Below are 18,223 nucleotides of genomic sequence, written 5' to 3'. Positions count from 1 at the left end.
GATAATGTGCCACATAAAATGTTACTGCACAAAATAAAAGTTCACGGGGTTGGGGGTAATATATTAGCATGGATAGAGGATTGGCTAACAGAAATCAGTGAGTCAGGATAAATGGGTCATTCTCCGGTTGGCAAATGATAACTAGTGGGATGCCAAAGGGGTCGGTGCTGGGGCTTCAACTATCAACTATATATATTAATGACTTGGATGAAGGGACTGAGTGTAATGTAACTAAGTTCGCTGATGATACAAAGATGAGTGGGAAAGCAAGTTGTGAGGAGGACACAAAAAATCTGCAAAGGGATATAGATAGGCTAAGTGAATGGGCAAACATTTGGCAGATGGAGTATAATGTGGGAAAGTGTGAGGTATACATTTTGGCATGAAAAATAAAAAAGCAGATTATTATTTAAAAGGAGAGAAATTACAAAATGCAACAGTACAGAGGGACCTGGGGGTCCTTGTGCATGAAATATAAAAAGTTAGTATGCAGGTACAGCAAGTAATCAGGAATGCAAGTGGAATGTTGGCCTTTATTGCAAAGGGGGTCGAGCATAAAAGCAGAGAAATCCTTCTCCATCTGTACAGGGTATTGGTGAGGCCACACCTAGAAAACTGTGTACAGTTTGGGTCTCCTTATTTAAGGAGGAATATACTTGCAATGGAGGCAGTTTAGAGAAGATTCAATAGGTCAATTCCTAAGATGAAGGGGTTGGCTTATGAAGAAAGGTTGAGTAGGTTGGGCCTATCCTCATTGGAGTTTAGTAGAATGAGAGGTGATCTTATTGAAACATATAAAATACTGAGGGGGCTCGACAAGGTAGATGCAGAGAAGGTGGTTCCCCTCATGGGGGAATCTAGAATTAGAGGGGCATAGCTTCAGAATAAGGGGTTGCCCATTTGAAACTGAGATGAAGAGGAATTTCTTCTCTCAGAGGGCTCTAAATCTGTGAAACTCTCTGTCACAGGGAACTGTGGAGGCTGGGTCATTGAATATATTTAAGGTGAAGATAGACAAATTTTTGAGCGATAAGGGAGTGAAGGTTGTGGGGAGCTGGCAGGGAAGATTAGATCAGCCCTGATCTTATTGAATGGCGGAGCAGGCTCAAGGTGCCAAATGGCCTACTCCTGCTCCTATTGCTTATGTTCTTATATTCTTATGACCGAATATCTCCTTATGTGGCTCAGTCAAATTTTGTTTTACAATGCTCCTGTGAAGTGTCTTGGAACATTTGACAACATTAAAGGCACTATAGAAATACAAGCTGTTGTTGGTATTGTTGTTGAAACATCTACTCAGATAGATTTGGGACAAAGTCCACAAATAACATTGCTGCATGCAAACATTACATTTATTTGTGTGTAAAAGATCAAGTTATAAAATCATCTGTTGAAAAAAAATGTTTTCAAATGTAATCTATTATGAATTATTATTTTACTGCTGGGATTGAGTTAATAAACCACATACCACATGTTGACCTCAGTCTTTGACCCTGATTCTAATCAATCTAATAGCTGGAAACCAGGGTCAAAACATTGAGATCAGTGAGCTACGCAATTTCTAATTTTAATCCCATGACTAAAAATGAAATAGCTTCAAAGTGGATCACATTTATTTTACCAGGGTTAAGCTGGGTTCACACTTTCATCCTTCCAGAGATTGTGTTCCATTTGCTTAGAATAATCCAAATTTAAAGTGAATCCCCAGGAGGCTATTCTGAGAAGATCAGGAAAGTCTGTCTATATTTTGAATTCTCATTTGCCTGCTCCAAATATGAATTCAGTTTTTGATTTCCTTCTGAATTAGCAGGAGATTTGTATTAAAAGAACTTGCATTTATATAGTGCCTTTTTATGACCATATGACACCTCAAAGTGCTTTACAGCCAATGAAGTACAGTCACTGTTGTAATGTAGGAAAATGTAGCAGAAAATTTATACACAGCAAGATCTCACAAATAGCAATGAGCTAATGACCAGATAATTTGTTTTAATGATGTTGGTTGAGGGATAAATATTGGCCAGGACATCAGGACAACTGACCTGCTCTTCTTCCAATAGTGCCTTTTACACCATCCAAGAGGGCAGATAGTTTATCGCTCCATCCGAAAGACAACTCCCCCAATACTGCACTGAAGTGTCAGTCTGGATTATCTGCTCAAGTCTCTGAAGTAGAACTTGACCTCTCAACTTCTGACTCAGAAGCCTAAGTCAAACATTGGGTGAGTTAACTCCAAAGTCAAGCATTGGGTGAGTTGACTCCAAAAACAAAATGCGTTTATACTCGACCAATGTGAATTCTTCTGCAAATGCCAAATAAATGTAAAACTTCCTAAGTTGACTTTTTCATGAAGATGATAATTTTTGTTCTTTTTAACTGTTAACTTACTTGTCTGTGTATTGTGAGTAATATATCAGCTTCAATACAAAACACACCATTGTAGTCGAAACACTCTAGATATTTTAACTGGATATATATTAAGATCTTTATTACTTTAACTATTGTACAGAATAATTTGTTTTAATTCTGCATTCTTTCTTTTCATGCAGTGTTTTTCTGCACATATTTAAGAAATGGAAATTAATCCAAAACTTGATGCAGTCGTAATTTCTGCTGGTTTGCATCTCCCTCCTAAAATAAATAACAGGTCAAATCATATATTCCTGCAGGCATACAATCATTATCATATCTTTTTCATTTTACTGAGTTTATTATTGCATTGTCATTTATTTTAGAAACAGACAAAACACGAACAACATGTATACTTGCATAAAGTAGAAGTCAGTAATTGAATTCACATGCTTCTTTCTTTCCATGATGATACTACAATCATTTAAATAGCTATTGTGTGTCAAACATATAATACCCTGAGTGTTTTAAAGTGCAACAAATAAATAAATAATCATAGAACACAACTTTGATTGGAAAGCAGTGAGATTAGACAATAAAATAAATGCCAAATATTCTATTTTGGTGAACAGTTCTCAAATGTTGTGGTTTTAGGAACAGTTTCAAGGTCTTGGATGCTAGAGGCATCTATGGTGCTGTGATCACTGGCACTGGTGCTAACCATGGAAGAGATACTAGCTATGAAAGAGTGCATATTTTTAGCATATATGTCTCGAATGTTCATGTAAGGTAAATCAGAACAATCTTCTGCAAGTTCTGCATTGCAACGACCCATGTCTGCCATTTTATGCTTCCTATAGTACTTTGAAAATTTATTGAAAATTATAGTAATGGGGAGAGCGACTACCAAAATCCCACATATAATGCAGACGCTTCCTATGAGTTTTCCTAATAGAGTGACGGGGTATGTGTCCCCATACCCAACTGTAGTCATACTAATGGTTGCCCACCACCAGCTCATAGGAATACTATGAAGCCCTGACTCTGTTTCATCTTTTTCAACAGAATAAACAAGGACAGAGAATATGGAGATCCCAACTGTCAAGAACAAGAGCAAGAGCCCAACTTCGTGGTAGCTGTGCCTGAGTGTGGCTCCCAATGACCGCAGCCCAACTGAGTGCCTGGCCAGTTTCAGGATACGGAATATCCTCATTAGTCGTAGGATTTGAATCACTTTACCCACGTTTTCTAATTCCTCGCTGTCCTCATCCATTGTCTCCACGGCCAGTGTGAAGTAGAAAGGTAGAATTGAAACAAAATCAATTATATTCAAGGGGTTTTTGAAGAATTTCTTTAGACATGGTGTGACCGCGAACCTCAAAATGAACTCCACGGTGAACCAGATAACACACGCGATCTCCAGTCCTTCTAGTGCAGGATCAACTATCTCCTTATCATCCGCATCAAATTGTTGGAACTCATGCATGCTGTGAATACACATAGCCACAATGGATGTAAGGACCACACTTAAAGAAAAAACGGCCAAGATTTTGGCCGAGAGTGAGTGCCCAGGATTCTCTAACCTGATCCACACATTCTTCCTTACTTTTCCACACCAAGTGTCGTTAAATTTATCCAAATCTTTATCCAAGGCTGACAGTTCCTCAAAGGAAGAATCAATACTCTCGGCGCTTTGCTGCTCCCAATCTCTATCCACAACGTCCTCCTTCCTCTCTTGGTACCGGTTGCTGCAGCAGGAGTCAATGAAAAGTTCATTAATCCCCCAGTACTCGATCTCTTGGCTGAAAGAAAATGCACAGAGCTCTTCCATGACATGCAGTTTTCCAGTGTAGTAGAAGTTCAAAACGTACCGGAACAAGCAGGGATTCCGATCAAAGTAATATTCCTTGTCCATAACATTGTAATCATCACAGAGCTCTAAAATAGCCTCCTCAGTGTCACAGTTCAGTAGTTTTCCTAACCTGGTGTGAGGAAACCGTAGCAGGGTATCCTGGTTGACTCTCTGCTTGAATCCTCCCACGTTTATGTTGATAAGTTCGTGATCAGCTGCAGTCCTTTCGAACATCTGCCTGTAAACCATGTCGACAAGTCCTTATCGCTTTGTTGCTTTCATTTAATATTTCCAAATAAGAGACAGTTTACACCTAAAATACAACAATTGTTACTTAACATTATGTAATCAAAAAGGTAAATCTCATGGTAAGAAACATCTGCTATCTTATTCTGAAACATTGAGGCCAATGGAGGAGCCACAGGATAGAAAGACTGCATTAAATTGTGCATGACTGTATTATGCTCAAATGTTTCAAAGCTTGTCTGCGACAACATTTAACCAATCTATCAATGGAGATGAGAGCTCCATCCTTTGGACCATAATTATGACTGCACATAAAGTTTACAAAGACTGTCTAATAGGGGTAAAAATAAATGGATATAAGCTGAAAAATTAACTGTTGGTGATATTAGCCGTTGAAACTGTGTTGACTATTTTAGTATAGATTTAACACTGCCATTAAAATTGAGGAATGCTATTGAGTGTGTCAAGCATTTATCCACTGATATCACCAAAGGTTCTTTCTAAGCATTAAAGTTTATATTTTAGATTAGTGGAATAGCAGTTTGGATTCAAGTACTTCACACTGAGGGCAGTCATTTGTTGGAACAGACTGGCCAAGGAGTCCATGGAATGGATAGCAATGGCAAATTTAGTAAGGAGCTAGATAGGTTGGGGCAAAAGAAGTAATAAAGGAGGAGTATATTTTAGAGAGTATAGAAAGGTATTTCTTAAACTTTTAGATAGTCCAATATATTCCTCAGTTCTAACTTTTTAAAACATGGATGACTGGGCATAAAGCACAATTTTTTGCAGTCATCAACACATAATATACCTTCACTTTTCCACAATTCAATTCAATATTTTACAGAATACTTTCTTAAATTACAAGAGAGAATATAATACAGCCAAAGAAAATTTTCTGAAATTTTATAGAACCATATCATCTGAACTTATGAAAATCTTGTATTGCTTTGACCTATACAAATAGGCCTGATTTCAAATCTGGACCAGGTTTGATGGGTGGGCTGAGATGGAGTTAGCAACTCACCTGAGGCCAAGGTATTTTATCTCCCAGGCCTCATTTAAATCCCATCAACTGACTTCAGGTCGTTTCAGGTGAAAGGTTGGCCAGAAGCAGCGAGAAATCATGCCCGGTAAGTGTGAGATCAGCTGCCAGGAGCATCCCACAGGGGTCTTGCGATAGGATTGGGAGAGTATGAGTCCACAGCAGGGAAGGTCTAAGATTTTCCTGTGGGTCCTAGAGGAATACTCCTCCTCCTCCTAGTCCCACAAGAAAAATGTAAAAGGTTTTAAAAACTTACCTTTGTGGGCCTCTTCTGATCCCGATTCTCTTCCTTGCTAGGTTTCCTGTTCAAGCCACTAAGTTAAAATTGCAGTCGGGTCCTGATGACGTCAACATGCATATGTTAAAAAGGATCCCGCCGGTATGACCAGGTGTACTTGCTGCCACTGACCAAAATCCTCACTGGTCAACTCCCGGTGGCTCCAGAGCAGATAAGTAACCTGGGCATTTTAACTGCCTTGAGCCTCAAGCAGATTGATTTGGTGCCAAATGCAAAGAGCTTACAAACAGGTAAAAATGCCAGCATCTAAAGTTCAATAAACGGTTTTGACCCAATCACAGCTGGACATAAATTTTGACAGACTAACATCTTAACAAGCAGGAAATGAACTGCTCGACCCATATTACAAACAAACATTTCATGAATATATACAGCCTGAGTAAAAACATGTAAGTCCGCATAGAAAATAATTCAGCAGAAAACGATAGTTAACTGTTCAGTGCTGAATCTGATTCTGCATGAAGTAATCACCAAAAGGGCAACAATATTGTGCTCTATTGCACGCCTACAACTTACTGGCAAATTTGAAAGAAGGATCAGTCAGATCAGTGCCATGTTCACCTCTTACAAGTGGTGACATGAGCTCAGGAAGAAAAGGAGACCAAACAACATCCAACTTTCAGTTAACAGACATGCAAGGCTATTGGTCGGCCATTGATACTAACTGCCATGCACTTGTCATGGCCTGGAAGGTTGACACTTGGAATGTGTGGACTCCAGTGACAACGGTAAATTCATTCCTACTACTACAGGAACAAGATCCATTTATATACCTCTAACATAGCAAATGTCCCAAGGCACTTCCAAGAAAGCTTAAGAAAAATGGACAATGAACCAGGAAAAGCGAGATTAGGAACGGTGACTGAAAACTTGGTTAAAAAGAATGGTTTTGAGGAAGTTTATAAAGAGGAAATAGAGTTAGAGAGTCAGAGTGGTAAAGGGAGGGAATTCCAAAGAGTAAGATCCAGGAGGCTGAAGGCTGTGTCATCAATAGTGACACACTGGGTGCCTAAGAAGCTAAAATCAGAAAAACAGAGGCCAAGAAATTCCCTGTTGTAGCGCCGGCCATTAAGGTCGCTATTGTTGAAAAAATGGCCCCGTCTTGCTTTCACCACTTCCAGCGTGGGACACGACGGCCACCATTTTGATGAGGGCCATATTGCTGCTGTTGACACGCTGGCTTCTCAAATCCAAATGAACATATCGTGACATCAATCGGCATGCAACACCTGATTTGACGCCATGCCTACTATTTTGGATGTTGCTGCACACCATAAAGTCCTGTCCTAATTAAGCATGGAAAAATTTGCATCTAGCAGCCCTGCAGAGTAATGTCAGCACTTCTTAAACAGACACAGGTCTTCTTGGTCTGGGCTGGGCAGGCTGAATTTCTTGGCTGTGTATAATGGGGAATGCACAAGGGTAGGGTTGTGGTGAGGGAAGGGCAGGAAAGCAAGATATGTATGCTTACACCATACGCAGCTTGTACATCAGAAGTGATTGTGGGATGATAGGGAAGTGGGATGTGAGAAGGAGGATAACGTATCTTATATTCTTTCAGCCCTGACGCTGGCCAAGAGCTCAGCCATGCCCCTGCCAAGAATGGCCAGCACCGTCTCCTCTAATGGGGTGAGGTGAAGCTAGGAATGTGAGGTGTATCTTGTGTTTGGTAGAGATTGTTGGTAGATGAGTGATAGGCGGCGGGGTAGGGGGTCATGCATTGCCCAGTGTGTGAGGCTAGTTGTGCAGTTGACAGGAAACAGCTTTTGAAGAGGCATTCATTGACCTTAACCACTGTTCTAAGATCATGAAACTTCTTTAGGCACTGGAGACAGGGGGGGTGATACTGCTGGCAGTGATGGCCTCGGTGATCTGGTCCCACATCCTTTGTTCTGGAGGGCCTCCTGGCCCCCTGTAGGTAAAGGACCTCCCGTCCAGTGTTGACCCCCAGCAAAAAGCTGGTGTGCTGCATGCGATACCCTGGGTACTCCTTCCCTGGCTTGTTGAGCCATTTCTGTTGATGCTAAAGCACATTTACCATTTTTTATGTACAGAAGGCAGTTATTTTTTATGTTTTTCTCAAAAAGCAGTTGAGCTCAAAGGGCTAAAGATTAACTATTTTTAAATGATTTTTATTCTTTTATTTTAGAAGGTAGTTCCCCTTTAAGGGCTCGAGACTGCTTTCCATAATGATAGCCTAGCTTTAAGACAACGCTGCCTCGCTCCAGGTACGCTACTGCCACGCTACCACTGCTTAAAGCACCGCCTGGAACAGCATGTTGCACGGTAGGTTCTGCGCTGCAATTATTTAAATCAGCAGGCAGCACTAAAATAACGGTGCTGCCTACACTCTATTTACAGGTGCAAGGTAACCTTGCCCTGTGGTGGCACCGCCCATTTTCACACGTTGTGACATTTCTAGCCCATTGAGTTTTAAATGTTATATATAACTACGGTAGGATATTGGCGGAACCCTGGAGAAACAATGTAAATAGCTGAAAATGACCATTCACACAATTTTTCAGAGATTTTCACTGGTCTACCATGAAGAACCCCCACAGAATTTCAGAGCCTATTTGCCTTGACATGTGAGATTCCCTTAACTGAAATGGATCAGACTTTAGTTCAGGTCTTTGTCTGGAAACATGAAAGCAGCCAATATAGGACATGGTACCATGTTTGGAAAATACTTTTGGGATAAATTTGCCCCTTTTTTAGAGGCCCGTTAGCGCCTCTGGTGGAGGTGCTAATGGGGCAGAAGACACCTTTTGCCAGTGGGGAGGGGGAGGGGGCTACCGGCTCCTGGGAAATTGCCCTGGGCTGCCGTGTAACTAGTGATTACATCATCACCGTGCGCAGCGACCCCACGCTGACCCGCGCCGACCCCTTACCGACCCACGGGGGAAATTGCCCTGTGGGTCGCGAAGCTGACCGACATCCGCTCTCGGGGTGCTACTTAAAGGGGAGGGTGACAGCGCCCCGCAGCGCCATCTTTTCTGGATTGCCAACTCTCGAAGGAAATGGCATCATAACCTTGCAATCCATAAAACACAGCAAACAAAATTGTTCCTCCTTGATAGGGACACTATCCTACTTTGAGAACACATCTGAGCAATTAATTAATAGATCACTGTCGAACTAATATCGGTCCCGGTCCCCCAACAGCTGAAATTTTAAAGTGTCATCCTACTGTTTAAATCTCTCCATGGCCTCTCCCTCCCTATGTCTGTAACCTTCCCCCAACACTACAACTCTCCCCATATCCACCCCCAGAACTCGCCGTTCCTCTGAACTCCAAATTCTTCTGCATAGCCCCTCCCTTTACCCAGAGTCGATTAAAAATACTTGGAGCCCTGAGCACCAAGTACATTCAAAGCCTATCTGCACCTGGTACATGATCAATTAAAACGCAATGTGTAGTAAAATGCATGAAGAAATAGCCCCACAGAATGTTTATACATTGCTGTCAGTATTTATATTGTAATGAAGAAGTTGACTGTGCCTCACCCCTTTTTGACAGCATTTTTAAATGCTAGAATATTTTGATCCAGCAGTTGTATGCAGTTTTTCTGCATTATGGCGAGTTTTACTGGGGGGGGGGGCTATTTTTGTCTGAAGCACCTGGGTATGGTAAACCATTGCATGAATCCACCTCTGCCTTAACCCCACTATTGGGACCAGTGACTTCAACCACCTAGGTACCACATTCGGGAATTCCTTCCCTAAACCCAACCACCTCCTCCTATCTACTCCTCCTTAAATTTGACCAATCTTTTGTCACCTTTCCTAATATCAGATTTTGCCCAGAATCCATTTTGTTCTTTGCCCCCCTGTGAAGTGCCTTGGGAACTTCTCCTGTGTTGAACAGAACTTTATAAGTGCAAATTGTTGTTGCTCCTATCAAATTTGTTCAGAAAATTTGAGAAAGGTTTACAAAAAGACTGCTGTTTGTCGGCCAGTCAAGAATAACAAATGCAAAATTGCATGGGGGGGAGGGAGTTAATAAAAAAGTGATTATTTAATTCTACATCATACCCAGGGCCCTGAAATTACACTGTGGGTTACTAACATATAGATGTTTAAAACATTTGTCTGCCATTCCTTCCACTTTAGCAGCCTTGTTATCCCATTCTAAAATAGTGGAGAGATGAATCTTAGACAAGCACATTAAGGGTTCGCATGCTATTATCCCACAGCAACATTTCAAGCCGTAGTGTTAGTGAGCTTGACTGAAGGAAGCATTTGAGCACAGCTGCAGAGATAATGAAGTAAAGTGTGAGTCAGAGAACAACTAATCTGCTCAGCAGTTCCCCTCAAGGACTGATGGAGAAAGTAGCTCTGGGATTTTGTAAATACAATATTGTGCTGTCCACATGTGTTGTCGATGTTGTTATTGTATAAGGAGCATCCCATGGAAAGTGTATGTTGCAGGATGAAGGTCTGAGGCCCAAGTCCCCTCCACTTCACTAGATTACAATGCTGAGTTCCTAGTTCCCATAATCTAGTTTACAGTCCCCAGCTGCATTTTTTAAACAGACTGCTGTCTTCACTTTGTTATTTTTACTGTAAAAACATATGGTACAAACTTACATGCTATAACTGAGTCTAATTTTGAACTTTTGGTCACATTATACCCCAAGAGAATTTGTAATTAATAATAACATGCTTTCCAACTTTTAAAAGACAGCATCAGAGAGTTAAAGTTATCTTTTTCGGAAGATTTGCCAGAGAGATTTTATCATCTTGTACTTGCATCCATTTCTTCCTGCTTCACTCCTCCAAAATAAATAGAGTTTAAAAAAATTGTGGTCCTGAATTTCTGCTGGTTCAGCTGATCCCCCACTATGACTTCGATGGGAGATTGGTCAGCCATTCACTCCATTTCTCTGGTGAAATTATAACGGGAGATTGGAGAACCTCCAGGGAAATTTCCATGCCTGTGAATTTAAACCGTGATTAAAAATATCTCTAAAAATATATTATTCATCTTATTAAGTTTCACTATTCTTAAATTACATTGTAACATAGCACATGGCGTGAGCTATCCTAACATACACACAGAGCTGCTTTGTCGCTGGCTTCAGTATAACCCGTTTTGATGCGCAGTCAGGGGTATAACTCCACTCTGCCAGCTGCACAGTAGCGTTAAATTTTTTTGACCTTCTGCCGTAAATTGTGGCCATCCTTAACAATGGCATGGCAACGCTCGATTCCCGTGATTCAAGAGGTCAAGGGTCATCATGACATGCACAGAAGAGGAGACAGAGAGTGAGGGAGCTCAGAGGCACTGAAAGCATGTGTATGGCTGTAGTGTGTGCTTGTTTGGCTGTTGTGGGAGGCACGACGGAGATTCAACAGCAGCAAAAAGCCTACTAAGCACCAAGAACATAGTTGACACCGAGATTTTGTCCAACAAATAAGATATAATATGAAAGGGATGGAGGAGGCCCTGGAGCTGGTAGCCATAAACACTGGTGGCAGAGGGCTCCCAGTGGTCCCGGAGCACCGCACTATGCCCCAAGGTGACGCACCCCCATTGTCAACCACACATGAGGGCCGGCAGCAACATTTGCTTCTGGCTCGGAGCACATTCCCACCTCGGGACCGTTCTCTCCCGTATCCGTCCAAGCAGCACTTCGGCCGTCACACCCCGCCCGCCCCCCCGTGTCAGCCTGATTGTCTGGGTCGATGTTAGCGTCCGCCTCCTCATCCTCCTCTTCCTCTCTCTGGTGAGATGAACTATCAGACTCATCAGACAATTCTTGTCCCCTCCTGATAGCCAAGTTATGTAGCATGGAGCACCTCGAATTGAGCTACTTGCTCAGGGTAGTATTGGAGCTCCCCTCCTGAGTGGTCCAGACATCTAAAGTGTTGCTTCAGCACTCCAATAGTTTTCTCCACGATATTGCGAGTTGCTCTGTGGCTCTCATTGTATTGTCTCTTGGGCTTGGTGTGGGTGTCACGCAGGGGGGTCATCAGCCAGGTGGCGAAGCCATATCCTTTGTCACCAAGCAACCAGCATTGACCTTGTGGCTCATTGTTAAACAAGTCAGATACAGTGCTCTCACACAGGATGTGAGCATCATGGATGCTGCCCAGAAATTGAGCATTCATTGCCAGTATAATTTGCTGGTGGTCGACAACCAGTTGGACATTCAGGGAATGGAATCCCTTGCGGTTCCTAAAAACCTCAGCATCCTGAAAAGGTGTCCGCATCATGATGTGCATACAGTCCATTGCTCCCTGCACCTTGGGGTAGTTTGCAATTCTGGAGAATCCGAGAGCCCTCTCATTCTGTGCCTTCCTAGTCATAGGGAAGCTGATCAAGTCCCTCCTGTGTGTACAGGGCTTCAGTGATCTGTCTAATGCAGCGATGTGTGACATGCTGAGAAAGTCTGCAAATGTCGCCAGCTGTGGCCTGAAAAGAACCTGAGGCATAGAACGATAGTGCCGCGGTGACTTTGACCTCAACAGACAGTGCAGTACTGATGGTGCTAGCAGGCTGCAGATCTGTCCTTATCAGCTGGCATACCTCAGTGATAACCTCTTTGTGGAAGTGCAGTCTCCGAAGGCAGATGGTGTCAGGCAAGTCGAGGTAAGAATACTTCTCCTTGTACTTATGGGGGGTTGTAACGTCTGGTCCTCCTCATCTGTCTGTCACTTCTTACATTGGGCACATAATGCAGTGCAGCGTTCCTTCGGCAATCTCGAGTCTGCTGCATGTAATTAGTCATCAAGAGGGTGAGAAATGACAGGCCCCTTTGCAGTAGCTCTCTGTTTTCCACCGGTCGCAAAAAAGGAATGCCCTGAGGAGAGACACCTCTTCAATTCCAATCGGTCACAGTATGGTCAAGATGTTTTCACAGATGTTCACATCAACTCCAACAACCTGCAGAGTACATCCGAACTCCGCCGAGGTTGAAGCACAGCAGCCTTTTAAAGGATGCGACATGTGATCTAGAACATGGCGTCCATAACGCTGTGATTAGTTCCAGTTAGTTCCACTTTTTGTGGGCGGTTTTTTGGGCAAGCGATATTGTGGGCGATATGTGTGAGAGGTGGTGAAATTGATGCTGGGCGATCCCATGGCTGCTAGTTTCGGTAAATATGCTCTTTACGAGAAAAAAAAGTGGGCAGGCGTTAATATTGAATCTCGGCATTAAATCCATGCAGAAAGTAATGCTGGCCGATATTATGGGTGTTGAATTCACCCATTCTGCTGATTCCACCCAAAAAAAGTGGGCAGGCGGTAATATTTTTTCTCGCCGTTAAGCACATGGGGAAAGTAACGCTCGGCGATAAGTTTCCGAAAAATGCCTGCCAGTTTCCATTTTGTGCCAAAGTGGGCGAAATATGGACATTATACGTCATTTCAGCGGTAAAATGGGCGTTAAGTGGGCATTAAGCATGCAAAAAAAGTGACGGTTTTAGCCCTATGTATTTCTGAACACTGTTGTGTTCATACTCTATTTGTTTGTTACAGCTCACTAGAGAGGCATTAGGACCCTGTGGGAGCTATTCACGGTTGCTGTAAACATTCTGGTTCATGCTGATTTTGGAACTCCATTTTGGGTTGTTGCTATAAAGGACACAGTTAAGTTACATTACTCCTGGTTCAATTAGTCTGTTTATTTACGTACACAACATAATTTGGCGAAGAGGTGAATCAAATTAATTTCCCTCCGCCCCGCCTTTCCTCTTCACACCCGGGGACCCTCCAATCCCGTGGCTGAGATGGATTAAAAGCTTTTCTACGTACATCACGGTGAGTGGGTTAGACAGTGACAACGTAACACCAGCTCACCGCCGTACAATACTTATCCACTGCCTCGGCACCAAATCTTTGGCCAAATCGAAGACACGGAGTTTACAACAAAGCAGTAAGTGCCCTAGAGAAATATTTTGGGCCAAAGAAAAGTATCATGATAGAGAAATACAATTTTTGTCAAAGGGAGCAAGGGAACGGTGAACCAATCAAACAGTATATCATTTTATTAACTGAACTGGCCGCTACACGTAACTTTGGAGCACTCAGAGTGAATGATCAGGGATCAAATTATTGAGTAAACAACAATTTCCTGCATTCGGAATGTTTGCTAATGGAGGATGACAAATTGACATTGGACAAAACAACTAATTTGGCCATCCAAATCAAATCAGCACTTTCCGATTCAAAAGCTATCAGGTCACCTGTTCCCATGTGATGCAGACTTCAGCTACAGCCCATGTGCTGGGTGTTTGTCCAAAGTGGAAATCACAGCAGCCAGGGTTAGTAATAAGCCACCCACTACAGATCATGGGCCTAACTTCCACTGCTTTAACTGTGGGGACAAATCATATTCAGCAAAGAGTCCTAACTGCCCTGCACATGGAAAGAAATGCTCTGTATGTGGTAAAATGAACCATTTTGCTAGTGTCTGTCGCTCATCGTAGCATATTCGACATGCGGACAACCCCGATAGTGATGAACCCATATGGTTTACACCATTAATGACATTTCGCACATCGATTCGAGCAAATTCAAGGACTGTGATGTAAACATTGACGGCATGCCCATCTGCCTCCTCATTGACCTTGGAGCCAAAATCTCCATATTGAGCGAGGCTATGTACAAAACCCACTTCACGCACTGCCAACTGCAGCCCGCAACTTCCACTCTAAATGCGTACTCTGACTCCACAATTGAGGTACTTGGGGTCATATCTGTCCGGATATACTACAAGGGCATAACATTGGAGAACTTTTCCTTTCATGTCGCGAAGGAACGAAGCCTCATGGGTGTTGACCTTTTTGACAAGCTTGGGTTAAAAGTTTACGACCCAACCGGCACACCTGTGTACACGGTGGACTTTGACAAGCAGTATCCCTCAATCTTCACAGGGTTTGGAGTGACAACAAAATTCTGCCATCGTCCACGCGTTGACCCTTCCGTCAAACTGGTTGCACAGCGACTTTGTCGTCTCCCATTCGCGGTTCGCGACCAAGTATCCGCAGAATTAACATGAACTCAAATCTCAGGGAATCATTGAGAGCATCGATTCCTCACCCTGGATCTCGAACTTAGTCATTGCTTGGCGTAAAAATGGGGAGTTCCACCTATGCATCGACCTGAAAGAGGTCAACAAGGCCATCATCCCCGACAAGTACCCTCTTCCTACCATCGACGAATTGTCTTCAGAATTCCACGGCTCAATAGTTTTTACGAAACTCGACATGTGCCGCAGTTACCTGCAAATACCCCTAGCGGAGGACAGCAAACTGCTCACGGCATTCACGATGCATGATGGTCTGTATCAGTATTGATGCATGCCCTACGGAATATCTTCTGCACCAAGTGCATTTAAGAAGAATTTCACTACTATACTAGCAGGCATAGAGAAAGCCCTCGATCTGCTTGACGATATCGTTGTCTATGGACAATGGAAGACTATGACCAGCGACTTCACGCAGTTATGGTTAGACTTGCTACACATAACATTACACTTAGCCGATAAGTGTACATTCGCTGCTGGAGAAATAAACTTTCTGGGCTACAGAGTCACAGCACAAGACGCTTGACAACATTGACGTGATCCAGCAAATGCAGGAGGCTACCAATGTCAAAGAACTTTCATCAATCTTCGGCACTTGCAACTTCTATCTGAAGTTCATCCCGCACTATGCGTACATTGCCGAACCACTTCACAAGTTGCTGCGCAAGGACGTCCCTTGGGAATGTACAGATTCCCAGGCTCAGGCATTCACCACGCTTAAGGAGAAAATCACATCCCCTCCTATCCTCGAGCACTTTGATCTGAATGCCACTACGTACGTCACCACGGATGCATCAGGCACCACCATGGTGCTGTGCTCTCGCAATGGATTGACAGCCTGGAATGCCCAGTAGCTTTCGCATCTCGCATGCTCTCGTCTGCAGAATGTAAATACTCTACAGGGGAACGCGAAGCACTCGCTTGCATCTACGCATGTGAACGCTGGCACATCTACCTCGATGGCAGGAAATTTATCCTCCGTATGGATCACAAAGTGCTAACTACGTTACTCGCTACAACTGGATCTGGGCACAGACCACTACGAATCAGCCGGTGGCCAGATTAGCTTCATCAGTATAACTTTGATGCACAGTACATCACTGGCAGTCCCAACCACGTAGCTGACATGCTCAGCCGCTCGATACCTGCTTTGGACTCTGGTGCTGACTTGTTCACAGATGAGGACACATATATCATGTCAATCATCACTCAGTCCATCAGAAACCTTGCAATGAACTCAAAATCGAATCACAGTGTGATGCTATGCTCCAGCATGTGTGCAACTTCCTCCAGACTGAGTGGCCTAAGCAAATTCCGGAAGAACTGAAAACCTTCCACAGATATCATAATGAATTTTCCATTTGGAACGATGGCTGCCTAGCTCATGGTGATGGAGTAGTAATTCCCAAATCACTTCAACAGCGCGTTCTCTCATTGACACACGATGGACACCCTGGCATTGTCCGCATGAAGCAGAGATGTCATGATTCAGTATGGTGGCCTGCGATTGACACTCACATCGAGGAGTTTATCTCATACTGCGAAGCATGCAATCTGAGGGAAAAAGCCACAAACATCCGACCAGCACCAATGAAGCCATTCCATGCCCACAAAGACGATGGCCACAACTTCAGTTGGATATCTTCGGTCCAGTTGAAGCAGCTCCACAGCATCAGCGTTTCCTTATTGTAATACATGACCTGCATTCCAAATCGCTGCAACAGCCTCATCAACGATCATCACGATTCTGCAGCATATGTTCATGAAGAGGGGCCTCCCAGACGTCATAATCACTGACAATGGACCAAAGTTTATGTCCGACCAGTTCGCGGATTTCCTCACTCATCATGCTATCGGGCATCACCTTACTGCTCGGTACAATCCTCAAAGCAACGGAGGTGTTGAGCGATTTGAAAGCTGATACGTTCATAATAAAGGATGAAACTGAGTACTGTGTACCATGAGCAAGTGTGACGTTAGCTTCTTTAATAAGACTCCAGAGTGCAGATACCTCGTGGGTGGCCTGCTTATATACCGTGCTCCTAAGGGATGCGGGGATCCCTTGGGACTCCAACAGGTAGTGCAGGTTAAAGGGGTTAAATACATAACATCACTCCCCTCTGAAATCAACAGTACACTTATTTACAAGGTGAGATGATCTGGGGCTTTTCGCACCTGTCGATCGTCTCAGTACAAATTCGGATGTGGGTGAGTTGGTTAGTTCTTCACTGGGCAGCTGGCCTTGCCGGGCTGCTGGGGATGGTGAGTTCGGCTTCGTGGTCAACCATGATGTCGGTTGCCACTTGTGTGTGTGTTGGAGGGTCAAACTTGGTGGTGTCTTCTTCGGGTTGTTTGTAGCGGTTGGTGCAGCGCAATTTGATTTGGTCCAAATGTTTTCTGCACGTTAGCACATTGGTCAATTTGACCTGGAACATCCTACTCCCCTTTTTGGCTATGACCGTGCCAGCGAGCCATTTGGGACCATGTCCATAATTGAGCACAAACACAGGATCATTGACCTCAATATCGCGTAACAAATTTGCGCGGTCATGGTAAACACTTTGTTGGAGATCAGGGTGAACAAGAGAGAGTCTTGTTTTGAGCGCCTTTTTCATGAGCAGCTCAGCTGGACGAACTCCGGTGAGTGAGTGGTGTCTGGTGCGGTAGCTGAGCAGCACTCGGGACAGTCGGGTCTGCAGGGACCCTTCCAATACGCATTTCAGGCTTTGCTTGATGGTCCAAACTGCCCGTTCTGCCTGGCTGTTGGATGCGGGCTTGAACGGGGCAAATGTGACATGTTTGATCCCATTGCAGGTCATGAATTCCTTGAAATCGGCACTGGCGAAACTCGGCCCATTGTCGCTGACTAGGACATCAGGCAGGCCATGCGTGGCAAACATGGCCGTGGACTTGCTTACAGACATTATTACACATTCAATCCATTTTGAGTAAGCGTCCACGACAACCAAAAATATCTTGCCTAGAAATGGGCCCGCATAGTCCATGTGGATCCTCGACCACGGTTTGGAGGGCCACAACCACATACTTAGTGGTGCCTCTCTGGGTGCATTGCTCAGCTGAGAGCAAGTGTTGCACTGGCGCACACATGACTATAAATCGGAGTCGATGCGGGCCATCACACATGGGAACTGGCTATGGTTTCATCATGACAATGCCTGGGTGGGTGCTGTGCAGTTCACAAATGAACGTACCTCTGCCTTTCTTGGGCAAGACCACGTGATTGCCCCACAATGGACAGTCCGCCTGCAGGGACATTTCAACTTTCTGCCTGTGGAATGGCTTAATTGCCTCCTGCATCTCCACTGGGACACTGGACCAGCTCCCATGGAGGACACAGTTTTTTACCAAGGACAGTAAAGAATCCTGGCTGGTCCAGGTCC

The 18,223-nt window shown here is 43.8% G+C and overlaps 1 protein-coding gene across 1 annotated transcript; it reads right to left on the bottom strand.

The window, feature by feature from the left end:
• Positions 1–2,937: 2,937 nt before the first annotated feature.
• On the bottom strand, positions 2,938–4,450 carry kcns3a (potassium voltage-gated channel, delayed-rectifier, subfamily S, member 3a). Its single transcript, XM_070884393.1, has one exon. It carries the CDS (start codon positions 4,448–4,450, stop codon positions 2,966–2,968), a length of 1,485 nt encoding a protein of 494 aa, XP_070740494.1. The 3' UTR covers positions 2,938–2,965.
• Between the last annotated feature and the right edge of the window lie 13,773 nt (positions 4,451–18,223).

The sequence above is a fragment of the Pristiophorus japonicus genome, chromosome 7, assembly GCF_044704955.1.
Source record: "Pristiophorus japonicus isolate sPriJap1 chromosome 7, sPriJap1.hap1, whole genome shotgun sequence".
NCBI lineage: Eukaryota > Metazoa > Chordata > Chondrichthyes > Pristiophoridae > Pristiophorus > Pristiophorus japonicus.
Note: the sequence above shows the minus strand (reverse complement) of the source record. Positions and strands in the feature narration are given on the sequence as shown.

Coding starts and splice junctions, on each gene's coding strand:
- kcns3a (XM_070884393.1), bottom strand. CDS start 4,450: ATGGTTTACAGGCAGATGTTCGAAAGGACTGCAGCTGATCACGAACTT.